The following is a 16304-nucleotide window of genomic DNA, read 5'->3' as shown; positions in this document are numbered from 1 at the left end:
ACAGCTGACACCCGCAGCGTATGGCGCAGGCTCAGCGCATGTGCCCACTCCATACATCCCCCCCACACCACGACATGCTATTAAGTTGTGGTGCGTGAACGGTTTAATGCGAAGCGGATGGGGCAATGTGAAAATTTAAATTTTCCTCTGATGTGCCATTTTAGTGCACTATATATTGTGCCCAGTTTGTGCCACAAATAGCTCATAAAATATTAACCGGGTTCTCCTGGGTATGGCGATGCAATATCGGTGGACGTAAACTGCTGTTTGGGCACGCTGTAGACCTCAGAAAGGAGGGGACGGCATTTGGCTTTAGGGTACGCAGATTTTGCTTGGTAGTAGCTCTGGCGTTTTGCTGGTATTTCAGTTTATAATGTGGGGGCATATGTAGGCAGGGCAGGGTACATCAGGGGCATAATAAGAGGGAATAATAATGGGGTAAATAAATAATAATCCCCAGATATGTGGCCAGTGTCGCACTTATAAATGGCGCCCGATCTTATCCGCTTTTGGAACACTGCACATTTTGCATCGCTATATTCTGGGAGCCAGAACTTTTTTATTTTTTTCACCACCGGAGCTGTGTGAGGGCTTATTCTTTGCGGGACAATCTGTAGTTTTCATTGGTACCATTTTGGGGTACATGCGATTTTTTTGACCACTTTTTATTCCATTTTTCGGCAAGGAAGGTGACTAAAAACCAGCAATTCTGACAATGTTTTTTATTTTTACGACATTCACCCTGGGCTGTAAATGAAAGTTTTACTTTATTCTGCGGGTCGGCACGATTACGGCGATACCATATGCATATACTTTTTTTTTTTACATTTTGCAGCATTTGCGCAATAAAATAACTTATTTATAAAATAAATTATTTTTTGTGTCACCATATTCTGAGAGCAATAACTTTTTTATTTTTCAGTCCAAAAAGCTGTGTAAGGGCTTGTTTTTTGCGGCACGGGTTGTAGTTTGTATTAGTACTATTTTGGTGTACAAGCGACTTTTTGTTCACTTTTTATTGTATATTTTATATGTTTATACTTTATTGTATATTTATATGTTAGGGGTGGTGACCAAAAAATAGTGATTCTGGCATAGTTTTTCTTTTATTTTATATGCGGTGTTCACCGTTTTGGGGGAAATAATATTATAGTTTTATAGTTGGGGTCGTTACGAACGCGGTGATACCAAATATGTGTACTTGTTTTTTTACGTGTTCCTATAATAAAAGACTTATTATATGAAAAAAAGCATGTCTTGTTTATGTCACTTATAACTTTTATTTTTACACTTTTTTTAAAACATTTTTATTCTTTTTTTAAACTTTTTTTACTTGTCCCACTAGGGGACTATGAGTCTTGCAGCTCTGATCGCTGCTAGAACACATTACACTACCTATATAGTTTAATGTATTCTAACTGTCATTGTGACGTGACAGTCACTCTGACAGGAAGCCTTGGAGGACAATGGCAGCCCGGAAGCCATTGTCTGGCGTCCGTTTGCCGTGGGAACCATCACCAGCCCCCGTGATTTCACGTGGGGGCGGCCGATCTGCGCTAAACACCTTAAATGCGGCGATTGCAATCGCATTTAAGGGGTTAACTGCTGAGTTGCTACAAAAACGTCTGAAAAATCAGGAGCTGTTTTCGCCTGAAAACAGCCCCGTATTTTCAGACGATTTTGGTCGCTGCGTGTAAACATACCCTTACAGGTAGATTTATAATACACTGTATGTTATGGCTAGTCTCTTATTACTACTTTCATCAATTCAGTGCATATTATTTCTGAACTGTCTGGTTTAGTTATCAAAGTGTGGTACCACCCCTTTAATGTAGAATTGTTACTACATCGACTTTAGACAAGAAAATTGATAGGGTCCAGTTAAAAGGATTTTCTTAACTAGACAATCCTCTCCATATACCCTACATGTGGACATCATAGAGAGTGGGGTCCACAACTTAGGGGCGCCTTCCTAAACTAGGAAGGAATTGGCAGCTCAAACGTCATAAAAATCAGCTGGTTCTAAGTCTCCTAGTGTACGTATATACTCACTCCCACAAAATTCTCCACAGTGCTGCCGCTCCTTACATCTCCTTCATCATCTCTGTCTACTACCCTTCCCATGCTCATACCTTGTGCCAAAAGATCTGATTAACATTCTTCATAATCCAAACCTCCTACTCCCATCTCCAAGACTTTTCTCGTGCCTTACCAGTTCTCTGGAATGCCCTACCCAGGACAATAAGATTAATTTCCAGCTACAGTTTTAGACAATCTATCACATTCCCTAATCTGACTCATTTCCTTTACCCGTCCATTACATTATTCATCAGAACTTGACCCCTTCATTCAGCAGTATCCCCCACACTCCTTGCACCCTAATAGCCTTCATGTCTGTCATACACTGACACTGGCTGGTGACCGGCTCATACAGCTTTATGTGTACTACCCCATACTTATAAGAGATGGCTGGACCATTGTACAAAACAAGCACTTTTGAAAATTTGTGTCTCCCTTATTTCCTCATAGATTGTAAGCTCTTTCGAGCAGGGCCCTCACACCTCTTGTTAATTAGTTTTGTTACTATGTAATTTCTGATTTTGCCTGCATGTACCCTCTAATTTGTAAATTGCTGCGGTATATGTTGGCGCTATGTCAATTATTATTATCATTATTATTATGTAAAATGTATAGTTCGTGATACAACTCTCTCTTATCTCTTCCACTGATCTTAATGCTCATTTATGCTGCTTCATGTGTATCCGCGTTATCTCCGCAAAAAGAGACAGTGAAATATATAATCCTGTTTCGAACTAGGAGTTCTATACTTACTTGCAGATTATAAATATAACCGACATCTCCTTCCAAGAGTTCATGCACAGTTTAAATATTCTATATACCATTGATGACTACTAAAACTTTTCTTTTATTTCTTTTTTTTAAGGAACATGCATTTGTGGAGAATGCACATGTCACGATGTAGATCCAACTGGTGACTGGGGAGACATTCATGGTGACACCTGTGAATGTGATGAAAGGAACTGTAAGGCAGTCTATGACCGGTATTCGGATGACTTCTGCTCAGGTAAGCTACATTCTTTGACTATTAAAGCTATAAAAATTACTGGTATCTTGCATAGAAATAATCTTTGGTAGTGGTGTCTAGGGGAATGAATGTACTATTGAATTACAGTGATTAAATCTATCTATTGGAAATGTATTTTTTGTGTATTTTTTCTTGTCCGAGAAGAGTTATTTCCCCATAAACCCAAAAGTTTCTGGTTTATCAGCTGGTAACGGATTGGAAAGGACTAACATGAATGAAAATACATGTCAGGGAGACCGTGATAACAGGGTGGTATTCAGTTTGTGTTATGCTGCTGATGTCATTGGTCAGCAAGACCAGGACCTTCGCTGTTACATTACATCAGTAGAGCCATGGAAAGCAATTACAGAAACCCATTATCAAAGTGCTGTCATTTACAGCACTTTTAATAGGTATTCAAAATCCCTCCAGATGTAATTTAATCTTCTGAATAGGAAATACCATGTTAAGTAATTCTTGAATATTTTAATAATTTCAGTGTGGTAATGTGTCATTAATATTGAGTAAATACTTAATGCACATGATTAATTTATGTTTTCCATTCTACCTGTGTAGATCTGTATACCCCTTTATCACAGGCAAGCCAACAGAATACAGCCCTTGATGGCAGAGCTATTATCATGCCTGCATCATTTTGCAGCTGTTACAACTCCCTTATGGCAAATATACTACCATATATTTATATTTATAAATATAAATCTGAAATTAGAAGTGGCTGGAAACGTAAATGTAGTGTAGCATTTTTTTCAAATATACAATTACAATTTTAACTACATTCTGACAAGTCATTGGCATGTTTAAGAAAAAAGTAATGTTGGGAGTCCGTGAGCTTAAACCCTAACCTATCACCAAAACAATGGGGTCTGTGGCACTCTACTTCAATCTGTGGCCCTGAATCCAAGTATTTCTGTATACCTTTAAAACTCCATCAATATACGTTCTATAGAGATCAATTGACTTGTAGAGCACATACTTACTTCTGCAGGCAGAATGTTTGAGATACAAAATTGGCATATTGGAAGAACACTTGTGCCTTTATGTTCTATGTTTGGCTCACTGACCAAATCATTACCTTCTTACATGTCTCAATGACACTTCAGAAGATAGTTTTAACCCAGAGCTTGACTTTTCGAATACATGGTTTATGCACATAATGATATCTAATCTAGTTTAGATATAGTAATATGGTAAATTTATCCGCGTTATACCCTAAAACAATGAGTTGTGCCAAATGACAACCTCTGTACTATCTTCCATATTGCTGTTGCCAGTGGTGTAGTTATAGGGGTCGCAGCAGTCACAATTGCAACCGGGCTTCGAAGCACCACGTCTATTAAAAGTTACTATAGTAAGTGGGGCCTATGTAATAAACTACACTGGCACCTGTTACTATAGTAATAGACAGTATACTTACCCTCCTCGTTCCCAAGCGCAGCGGAGGTCCTGACGTTTTGCAACATGGCATTATGTCGCTGTGCGCCGTGCATGACGTCACGACGCTGTACGGCGCGCACAACGTCACGATGATGAATGATGTCAGGACCTCCGCTGCGCCCGGAGCTGAAGAGGAGGGTAAGTATGACATTACTGTCTGCTGAGGCCCTGTATCTAAGCCTACCATGTGGTAGGCTTAGATACAGGGCCCGTCAGACAGGATCACACATAGTGTGAACCTGTTTGGTGGGCCCTCTATCTAAGCCTTGTATCTAAGCCTACCTAATGTAAAAAAAAAAACACTATCCTCGTTAACTATTTTATTGAGAATAAATAAAATGCTGTCATCGAAGAAGTCCTCTAAAAAAGCAAAGCAATTAATATACTTACCTTTCCCGGGTCTAATTATTATACTTACCTTTGCTGGAGCCGCAATCTCAGCAGAGTGTGCAATACATCTAGGCCTATCATATGTGATAAAGTCTGGTGAACCACTGTATCTAATCCTATAGCAGTGCGATAGATATGCTGTCTCCTATATATATTAAAGTTAGGTCCAGAAGTATTTAGACAGTGACACAAGTTTTGGCATTTTAGTTGTTTAACAAAAGATATTGAATATATATAATACAGTTATATAATCAATATGGGCTTAAAGTGCAGACTCTCAGCTTTAATTTGAGGGTATTCACATCCTAAATTGAGGAAGGGTTTAGGAATTACAGCTCTTTAATATGTAGCTCCCTTCTTTTTAAGGGACCAAAGATAATTGGACAATTATCTAAAAAGCTATTTAATTGGCTGCATGGGCTATTCCCTCATTAATCCATCATCAATTAAGCAGGTAAAAGGTCTGGATTTGATTCCAGGTGTGGCATTTGCATTTGGAAGCTGTTGCTGTGAACCCACAACATGAGGTCAAAGGAGCTCTTAATGTAAGTGAAATAGACAATCGTTAGGCTGAAAAAACTGAAGAAATCCATCAGAGAGCACAAATGTTAGGAGTGGCCAAATCAGCAGTTTGGTATATTCTTGAAAAAAAAGTTATCTTGTGAACTCCAAAAGGCCCGGAAATCCACGGAAGACAACAGTGGTGGATGATCGCAGAATCCATTCCATGGGGAAGAAAAACCCCTTCACAACATCTACCCAAGTGGAGAACACTCTCCTGGAAGTAGGTGTATCAATATTTAAGTCTACCATAAAGAGAAGACTTCACGAGAGCAAATACAGAGGGTTCATCACAAGTTTAAACCAATTATCAGCCTCAAAAATAGTAAGCCTAGATTAGACTTTGCCAAACAACATAAAAAGAAGCCAGCCCAGTTCTGGAACAGCATTCTTTGGACAGATGAAACTAAGATCAATCTCTACCAGAATGATGGGAGGAAGAAAGTATGGAGAAGGCTTGGAATGGTTCATGATCCAAAGCACACCACATACTCTGTAAAACATGGTGGAGGCAGTGTGATGGCATGTGCATGCTTGGCTGCCAAAGGCACTGGGTCACTAGTGTTTATTGATGATATTACTGAAGACAGAAGCAGCCGGATGAATTGTGAAGTGTTCAGGGATATACTTTCTGCTCAGATTCAACCAAATGCAGCAAGGTTGATTGGACGTCGCTTCACAGTACAGATCTTCAACGACCCAAAACATACTGTGAAAGCAACCCAAGAGTTTTTTTTAAGGCAAAGAAGTGGAATATTTTGCAATGGCCAAGTCAATCACCAGATCTCAACCCGATCGAGCTGCATTTCACTTGCTTAAGACAAAACTGAAGGCAGAAAGACCCACAAACAAGCAACAACTGAAAGCTGAAAGCTGCAGTAAAGGCATGGCAAAGCATCACAAAGGAGGAAACCCAGCGTTTGCGTGAAATCTAGAACCCATGGACATCACCAGTTATTGCCTGCAAAGGATTCTCTACAAAGTATTTAAAAAAAGCATTTTATTTATGTTAATTTCTCCAAATACTATTGATCCCCTGAAAGGAGGAGGCTGTGTAGAAAAATGATTGCAATTCCTAAACGTTTCAAAGGATATTTTTGTTCAACCAAGAGGCGTATTTAGGGGTTTAGCACAGGGGGGGGGGGCTAAACGTATCTGAGTGGGTCCCAAACCAGTAGGCCCCCCTAATGCATTTTTACAACTGCAGAGGTGCAACCTAATCATAGTGGTTATCATTGTGAATGAGCAGGAGTGCTGTACTGTATAATAATGATAATAATAATAATCCATGGTAATTAAACGTTTGAGAGCAGTATAAAAGGCTGTCTTAAAGGAACAGTGTCATGGCAAATAATTTTTTTTATATGTTAAAGATGTTAGTGCTTTAATAAAAACGTTTTTATTCATTTGTGTGTTTGTGTTTTACTTTTTCTTATTTTTACACTTTTTCTTCCCTATGGGGGCTGCCATTTTTTGTTCCATTTCTGTGTGTGTCGATTAACGACACACACAGACATGGAGTACGGCAGCCACAGTCCCATAGGGACTGTGAACGGCTCCCGTCCCATTCACGTCCGTGTACGGCGTCTGTGTGGGAACTGCGCATGCGCCGCTCCCACACAGTCCTATTCGAAATTGGCGCCGTCCGGCGCCATTTTCCTGTGGACCGGAAGTCGCGGCCGGACTGTAATATTACTACTTCCGGTCGCGGCTTCCGGACTTGTGCACATGGAACAGCGGCAGCAAACGGAGCGGACGGGCCAGAGGGAGCCGCGGCGGCAGGAGCAGGTAAGAGATTTCAATGTATGTTAGTGTTTGTGTGTGTTTACTACTATATGTAAACCTACTACACTGTGGGTTACCTCAAAAAATGGCGACACGCAGTGTAGCAGGTTAAACCTTTCAAACCCCTCGTTTACCCCGGCACTAGCCAGGATAAAGGAGGGGGGGATGCTGAGAGCTCACTAGAGCGAGGGCTTTTAACCCAATGTTGCAATGCTGCAATTTTGGGAACAGCCCCATCTAGTGGCCAAAAATGGGTAGTATTATAAATTAGAAATAATTTATAATATTACATGGCTCGTGCCAAAAAAAAAAAAAAAAATTTGAACAATGTTTAATCACCCACACACTAAATGTTTAATTTTTTTAAAAAAAACATGTTTTTAGGGCAACACCATGCCTTTAAGTACATTACACATGTATAGCCTCGTTTAAATGCTATCTACTACATTATGCAAAACAGTAGAAAAGAAGGGGTCTATTCCATTAACAATGATTAACAGGAGGAGACACGGCAGCCGTCTCAATATCAGAGACATATCCTAATCTCTAGAAGTTTAATAGCCGAATACCAACTTGATACTAGAAAGCAGTAGACTATCCAAATATAAACAAGGAGAATATCGGCTCTAATCTATCACATAAACCTTAGCATATACAAATCCCAGAAGCAGAGCAGGTGGGCGACTAGAAGTACATTCACAATTAGGCCTACAGCATGCAACTGCAATTATAATTCAGATAGAAAAACACTTTAATATACTCATAGAAAATACTTAAAAAACATGTTACTTGGTATATACAGGGATGATAGGGGGTTGTGTACAGGGATGACGGAGGTTATATATAGTTATATACAGGAATGATAGGGGGTATTGTACAGGGATGATGGGGGTTATATACATGGATGATGGCTGCTTCAGCTATCATCCCCATATATAACGCCATCATCCCTGTATATATCAACCATCATCCCTGTATATACCAGCCAGCATTCCTGTATATAACCTCCATCATCCCTGTATATACCAGCCAAGCTGGTATATACAGGTATGATGGGGGTTATCTAGAGTGATGATGGGGGTTATATACAGGTATATACAGGGATGATGGCTGGTATAAAAAGGGATCATAGGGGGTTGTGTACAGTGATGATGGGGGTTATATACATGGATGATGGCTGCTCCAGCTATCATCCCCATATATAACCTCCATCATCCCTGTATATATCAACTATCATCCCTGTATAAACCAGCCATCATTCCTGTATATAACCTCCATCATCCCTGTATACACCAGCCAAGCTGGTATATACAGGGATGATGGGGTTACATACAGTGATGATGGGGGTTATATATAGTTATATCCAGGGATGATGGCTGGTATATACAGGGATGATAGGGGGTTGTGTACAGAGATTATGAGGGTTATATACATGGATGATGGCTGCTCCAGCTATCATCCCCATATATAACCCCATCATCCCAGTATATATCAACCATCATCCCCAAATATATAACGCCATCATTCCTGTATATAACCTCCATCATCCTTGTATATACCAGCCTGTCTGGCATATACAGGTATGATGGGGGTTATATACAGGGATGATGGTTGACATATACAGGAATGATGGGGGTTATATACAGGAATAATGGGTAGTCCAGCCATCATCCCTGTATTAACCCCATCATCCCTGTTTAAAGCAGCCATTATTATCCCTGTATAATTTCAAAACGGGATGCGTTGGGGAGGCTTCTTTTTTTCTGGCGGGCAGCATTAGAAGCGTGCACTAGCAGATGTAGCTTGAATGAGTGTGGCCGTGCACAGTCATGGTGAGAGCGGCGGGAGTGGCGAGAAAAGAGTGGAGCGGCGGGAGAAGAGCAGAGCAGCGGGAGCAGAGCTGAGGGCCCCACCATCGCCGTAAGTGGGACCCATCATCTCAGTGGGCCCAGATCCACCGCCACCCCCTGCCCCCCACTAGCTACGCTACTGGTTCAAGCCCTTGAATTAAACCTGAAAGTCTACACTTCAATTGCATCTCAGTTGTTTCATTTCAAATCCAATGTGGTGGCATGCAGAGCCAAAATCATGAAGATTGTGTCACTGTCCTGCTCCCATGCAGCCCATTAAATAGCTTTTGAGATAATTGTCTAAATACCTTTAGTCCCTTGAAAAAGAGGCAGCTACATATTAAAGAGCTGTATTTCCGGCGTGGCCAAGCGGTGAATGTGAGAGGACGTGTGTGACCGGAGCTCCTGCTTTCCCATCCTGTAAGCCCCTTATAACCCGCGAAATTCGGGGAAAAATGTATACCCAGTACCTTCTTTAGAGCTTGAGGTGGTGGTGCCAGAGTGCCCGGCCGTGATGACCCGCTCCAAAAAACAGAAATCGCCGCCGGCGAGTCCCGGGTCCCACTCCCAAGATGGCGCCGGAGAGAAGGACGGCTGGACCAGAGGCCTCAGGCAATACGCAGCAGAGAAGCTGGAGCGCTTCGCCTGCACGCCGAGAGCAGGGGGTGCGGCGGCACTACAGGGAACATCGGCAAGGGATCAGGCTGCTGGCGGCTCCTCATATGGATCAAGGTATTCTCCTCTGGCTGGGGACACGAGGAGTGAGGATGAGGAAGAGGAGGAGGAGGGGAGTGGTGCCATGCGGAATCAGCCAGGTACTGGAGGGCAGGATGGAGAAAGGAGGGGGGAACCCTCATTGAAGGACATATTTGCTGCAGTAAAACAGAACTCCATGGTTCTCACTGCCTTATCGTGTCAGATGGGTGGATTGAAGGAGGAAATTTTGTTGCTTAGAAATGACCTGCAAAAAGTCTGCTGTAGAGGGGAGAGTTTTAGAGATGGATTGATGCTCTACCTAATATACGGCTGGATGTACAAGCTCATTCTCAGGCTGTGGCTGCCTTACTAGCAAAGACAGATGATATGGAGAATCGGCTGAGACGGAACAATGTCCTTGTGGGGGTTCCAGAACGTGTGGAGGGGTCGAATCCAGACGATTTCTTCGAAAAATGGCTGATCGACACATTTGGCAGAGGAGAATTGACACCCCTATTTGCAGTGGAGAGAGCGCACAGGGTGCCGACCAGACCCGGTCCTCCGGGGCGACCGCCAAGACCCGTTCTCATCAAAATTCTACATTACAAGTATAGAGATAAGATCCTGAGGAAAGCGAGAGAACGTCAAGATATCTCCTTTAATGGGGTGAAAGTATCCTTTTTTCCTGATTTCTCTATGGAAGTGCAACGGAAAAGATCGCAATTTATGGATATAAAAAGGCGCCTCCGGGCGTTGCAAGTGCAATACTTCATGATGTATCCTGCTCGGCTTCGGGTGGTGGCCCTGGGCACGACATCATTTTTTGAAACACCGAGAGAAGCGGTTAGATGGTTGGACAGCCATGAGAGTCAATTGAGACCGGAGGATGCGACGGGACGGCGCTGAGATGGAGTGGACTGGCTGGGATGACATGGCCGGTGATCCAAGAATATGGAAGGTGTTGTAGCATACTGCAAGAACTGGCACTGACGGCCCATGGCTGTGTTTGGCATCCTGGGTGCCTTTGCGGGCCTTTTTGAAGTTAATGCTGAGGACTGGGGGTGGGGGGGATTGTCTATGGACATTGATTGAAGGGAATGTATATGTTGACGGGATGGTTGTGTATTTGCAAAGGGCATTGGGAGGAATGGTCAGTTGAACCTGGAAAAGTGGAATGCGGAGTATGGTTTCACTGAATGTGCGGTGGGCAGTGTTGTCCAGCCGGTGTTTGCTGCTATGGGCTAGGACAGAAGATATCTGTCACCCCAACCCTTTGACGGGGGTAGGTTTATTGGGGTGGTTAAAGGGGGAGGGGAGGGATGGGGTGGGGGGGGAGTTTGACCCAGCCGGTCAGTTATGCACAATCACAGTTACAGGGTGCGGTGTATCAAGAGATGTTGAGGGATGATGGGATCACTTAATTGCTTGTCTTGGAATGTTCGGGGCATGCGAGACTCAAGGAAACGGCAGGCAGTGTTTGCATTTCTACAGCAACAGGAGGCACGGGTGATTGGTCTACAGGAAACACATATGACGGGGGACTCGGTCTCCATGCTGCATAGGGCATGGATAGGTGAGAGTTTTCATTCTTACCACACTACCTATTCTAGGGGGGTGAGCCTTCTCGTACACAGAGCAGTACCATTTATGTGTCATTCTTCTTTCCGAGATGGGGAGGGGAGGTATGTTGGAGTGCACTGTACTCTTTACCATTGGGAATGTGTGTTGGTGGGGCTGTATGTTCCTCCTCCCTTTTCAAGTGGGTGTATTAAGAAAGTGGTGGAAGAACTGTCTAGATACCCAGAGGTGCCTTTACTTTTGTTGGGGGATTTTAATGCTGTGATGAATACTGCTATGGATAAATTTGGCACGGTGGGTGGAGGGAGTACAGTGTTTGGGCGTCTTATAGCGGAGATGGGTTGGCGGGATATATGGTGGGATAAACATCCAAGTCAGCATAAATACTCTTGTGCCTCCTCAACATACCAGTCTCTCTCCAGGATCAACTTGGTTTTGTGCTCTCCAACAGCGGTGCCGTTTGTTGCCCAGATAGAGTACCTACCGAGAGCTTTATCGGATCATTCCCCCTTGTTAATGAAGGTAGTGACGGAGAGGAGGACAGGAAGGGGTCAGGGGTGCTGGAAGCTAAATGCCTTTTGGCTAAAGTTGTTAGACAATAAAAAGATTCTAGACTTAATACAGGAATATTTTCAATTCAACTTGGGCACAGTGCCACAGGAGATAATATGGGACGCAATGAGGCAGTAAAAACCAGGTCTAGACAGTTGGGAGACACGTTATTGGAAAGGGTGGCGGAGAGAGAGAGGCTACATGTTGCGGATAATACACCGGATACTTTGAGGCATTGGGTGGAGGCGCAGAGGTTATTAAAGCAACACCAGTTGGAAAAGGCAGACAACAAAAGGATGTTTCTGAGTCGCCAATATTATGAGGAAGGGGAAACTACGGGACGGTTGCTAGCCAGCATGGCACAGGCCCAGAGGGAGAACAATTATATCCATACCATAAGGGGGGAGGGGGGGAGATTGGAAACAGACACGGGACGGATATTGGCAGTCTTCAAGCGATTTTAGTCAGATTTGTATGCCTCAAGAGCAGAGCACACGACTCAACAGTTGGAGGGGTATCTAGGGGAGGTGTGTCTTCCCAGGTTGGGAAGGGAGGAGAGAACGACTGGAGGAACCTGTCTCTTTGGAGGAGATACAGGAGGCCATAGGAGCACTGGCTAACAAAAAGGCTCCGGGGCCGGATGGCTTCCCGGCGGAGGTCTTTAAGGAATATGGGGAGGAGCTAGCGCCTCACTTATTAAGTACGTTGCTGGATAGTTTTGAGATGGGGCGACTCCCGGATTCAATGTACGAAGCTACTATAGTGGTTCTGCCTAAGGAGGGGAAGGATATTCAGCTGCCGGAATCATATAGACCAGTGTCCCTGCTGACCGCAGATATTAAAATCATAGCGAAGGTATTGGCGCTTAGACTTTCTAGAGTAGTGACCGGGGTGGTACATGGAGACCAGGCCGGCTTTATGCCATCTAAGTCGACAGCAGTGAATCTGAGACGGCTGTTCTTGAATTTGCAGGTACTTCCGGATAATCCTAGGGGGAGAGCCATTCTTTCATTAGATGCGGCCAAAGCGTTCGATTGCGTAGAGTGGAAGTACTTATGGTTAGTATTAGATAAAATGGGATTTGGTCCTAACTTTATCAAATGGGTAAGGTTGTTATACGTAGCCCCAATGGCGAAAATATGGGTGAATGGGGCCTTCTCTGATCGGTTTGCACTGGCGTGGGGAACTCGCCAGGGGTGTCCCTTGTCCCCACTGTTATTTGCGCTGGCGGTGGAACCATTGGCATGTGCGGTCCGACAACATGCGGACATACGGGGGTTAAAATATGGGGGAGTAGAGGAGCGAATCGCACTGTACGCGGACGATATGCTGTTGTTCTTGGCGGATACCGAGCACACCCTGCCGATAGTTATGGCCCTGATCAAACGCTTTGGGAAATACTCTGGATTACTTATTAACTGGTCGATATCGGCTCTTATGTTCTTGGATCCGGGATCTGTCCAGCCTAGGGAGGGAGAAGTAGTAGTACCGGTGGTCGCGCAGTTTAAGTATCTCGGCGCAAGTGCAGGACTATATGTCTCTAAATGTGGTTCCAACGCTGGCAAAGCTAAAGGCCAAAGTGGAGGCTTGGAATAAGCTCCCGCTATCTGCTCTGGGTAGGACAAATCTGATTAAAATGATCCTAATGCCTCAGGTGCTGTACGTCATACATAACTCCCCGGTGTGGATCCCCAAATATTGGTTTAGGTGGCTACATAACCAGTTTAGAAACCTAGTGTGGAAAAGGGGGGTGCCCAGGATTAAACTAGAGAAGCTGCAATTGCCTAAGGAGGAAGGGGGTCTGGCCCTACCTAATGCATGGGTGTATTACTTGGCTGCTCAGTGTCAACACTTCTGGGGGTGGGAGCGGGAGGAAACCTGGGGGTCAAGTGCACGTATTTTAGCATACCTGGGGGGTGGGGAAAATCCGCTGGCAGGACTGGAAGCGCACAGTTATGAGAGGCTGGCGAGTAATCGACCCACCCTGCTTCTAATACATAAGATATGGTGGCAGTGTAAGCAATTGCTGGGGATAGGGGAATGTAATAAATATACCCCACTTTGGCGGAATCCCTATCTGTGGGAAATGTATTCATTGGAAGGGATGCAGGGATGGGAACAGCGTGGCATTATTAGACTGAGCCAGTTGTACGAGGGGGACACATTCAAATCCTTTCAACAACTAAGGGAGGGGTTTCAGCTGGACTCCCGCATGTTTTATCAGTATCTGCAGATTCGGCATGCTGTGCAGACGCAAGCTGCAAGGGTAGACTTGACGATTCATGCAATGGGAGTGTTGGAACATGTTGCAAAAGCGGTTGCATCACGTGGGTTGATTTCGTTGGTCTATCGCAGGTTACTGCCAGAACATCTGGGGGATCTTATGGCACCAGTTAAGGCTAAGTGGGAAAGAGATGTGGGCCCTATTCCCGAGGAACGCTGGGAGACGGTCTTGGCGTCATCATGTACTCTGTCTCTTAATGTAGCGCACAGGAGGTCCCAATTATTTTTGATACATAGGGTATATAGGACCCCCTGGGTTCTGAAAAGCATGGGATTAAGGGCGGATGCCAGATGCCCTCGGTGCCCAGAGGAAAAAGGAGACATCTTCCACATGTTCTGGTCATGTGGGATCTTGGGGACTCTATGGGCAGAAATATCGGAGTTACTGGGGCGAGTGTTTCAGGTACAGACTCCGTTGGATCCCATGGTAATGTTGCTAGGGTATGTTGGAGATTTGGAAGGGGATAGGCTACATTGCTTGGCAATTGCGAAAATATTATATCAGGTTAGGAAGGGTATTGCCAAACACTGGCTGGATGCGGAACCACCCTCGAAACAGGAAATTATAAGTGCAATTAACCATCAGGTCATGATGGAGTACAGGATATACTCCAAAAGGGGGTCCAAGAATAAATTTGAAAAGCAATGGGCTAGGTGGATAGATCACTCTGGGTGTGCTTCCTCGGAACTCCTGACAATCCGCGCGACTGTTCCAGGCTAAGCTGGCAAGAGGGCCAAGGGGACTGCACTGACACATGGGGCACTGTAGAGGTCTAATGGGGGAGGAGGGGCTCCACACTAGGGTCTTGAAGTACTGAGGGAGGGGAGTTCATAGGGAGTGGGAGAGAGGAGGGGATTGGAAATTTGGAAGAGGGAGGGATAGGGCAGGGAAACCTGTAGCGAAAAGGACGGCTGGGGGTTGGGGGGGGGGAGTTGGGGGAAGGGAGTATTGTTATGAGGGTAATACATTCTTAGGTCTGTAAAATACTGATGTATTAATTTGGTTGAATGCATAACGACCTGTAATGATGTGGTTATTTGTTTAATAAACTTGAACTGATTAAAAAAAAAAAAAAGAGCTGTATTTCCTAAACCCTTCCTCAAATTAGGATGTGAATACCCTCAAATTAAAGCAAAGAGTCTGCACTTTAAGCCTATAATTATTATATAACTGTATATTCAATATGTTTTGGTAAACAGCTAAAATGCCAAAACTTGTTACTGTTCAAATTATTCTGGACATAACTGTACATGTCCCATGCACACAGCTCAGTCCTCTTTTTGTGCATTACAATTTTTACCTCCCATTATATAATGTATGGCCTTAAGAAGACATTACAATTGTTCTGCTCCCAAATTCTTTATACATTATGACTTTAATATCCTCAGTGAATAGGATGTTTTGATGTCCCCAGTATAAAGTATAGAAACTGCTAAACAGTATAAGCTACAAACAGTAATGTACAGTAAATGTTAATCTTTGAATAACATCTTACTGTTTAAATATAAAATGACTTTATTTGAGTAACGTTGTAAATATATTGCATTAGTTATCTTTTATTGTTTGTATTTAAAAAGTTAGGCTTTGTACACATCTGTGTTATGGCTTCCATTTATAACAAAAGTCACCATGCTCTGCCGAATCCATACGGCAGATGCCAAGACACCGACAGATCCCATTGACGTTTGCGGCTTGCTGCACTATTCTTGCTATCAAACCTTATAGAATAGTTCAATAGAGGCTCAGAACCTAGCCTTCAATTCAAGTGTGAACATAGCCATTCCCAACTTGTTATGTAGTGTAAGATATAGCTATTAATAAACTCAACCATTTCGCTGCCACAACAATTTTCACACTTTCATACACAAATCTGAATTATACACTCCTCAACATTGAAATTGCAACACCAAGAAGGAAAAGTTTGGTAATTGTGTAAATCACAGGATCGATAGACATGTTAATGATATGCAAATGATAAAAAACTAGAGATAAAATGTTCCAAACATCTTGATTTATTCAATATCGAGTATGAGCGCCATTAGCAGAAAAATGCGCACTTACACGTCTT

The 16304-nt window shown here is 43.5% G+C and overlaps 1 protein-coding gene across 1 annotated transcript in view; it reads left to right on the top strand.

Annotated features, from left to right (window-relative positions):
• ITGBL1 (integrin subunit beta like 1) overlaps positions 1-16304 on the top strand; it is a 336244-nt gene that overhangs the window by 124794 nt on the left and 195146 nt on the right. Inside the window, exon 6 of the mRNA XM_075852439.1 lies at positions 2945-3085. Within this exon, the coding sequence (XP_075708554.1) occupies positions 2945-3085 (141 nt within the window). The remainder of the gene's footprint in view (positions 1-2944; positions 3086-16304) is intronic.

The sequence above is a fragment of the Rhinoderma darwinii genome, chromosome 2 (genome assembly GCF_050947455.1).
Source record: "Rhinoderma darwinii isolate aRhiDar2 chromosome 2, aRhiDar2.hap1, whole genome shotgun sequence".
Lineage (NCBI taxonomy): Eukaryota > Metazoa > Chordata > Amphibia > Anura > Rhinodermatidae > Rhinoderma > Rhinoderma darwinii.
This window is presented reverse-complemented; position numbering and strand designations above follow the sequence as displayed.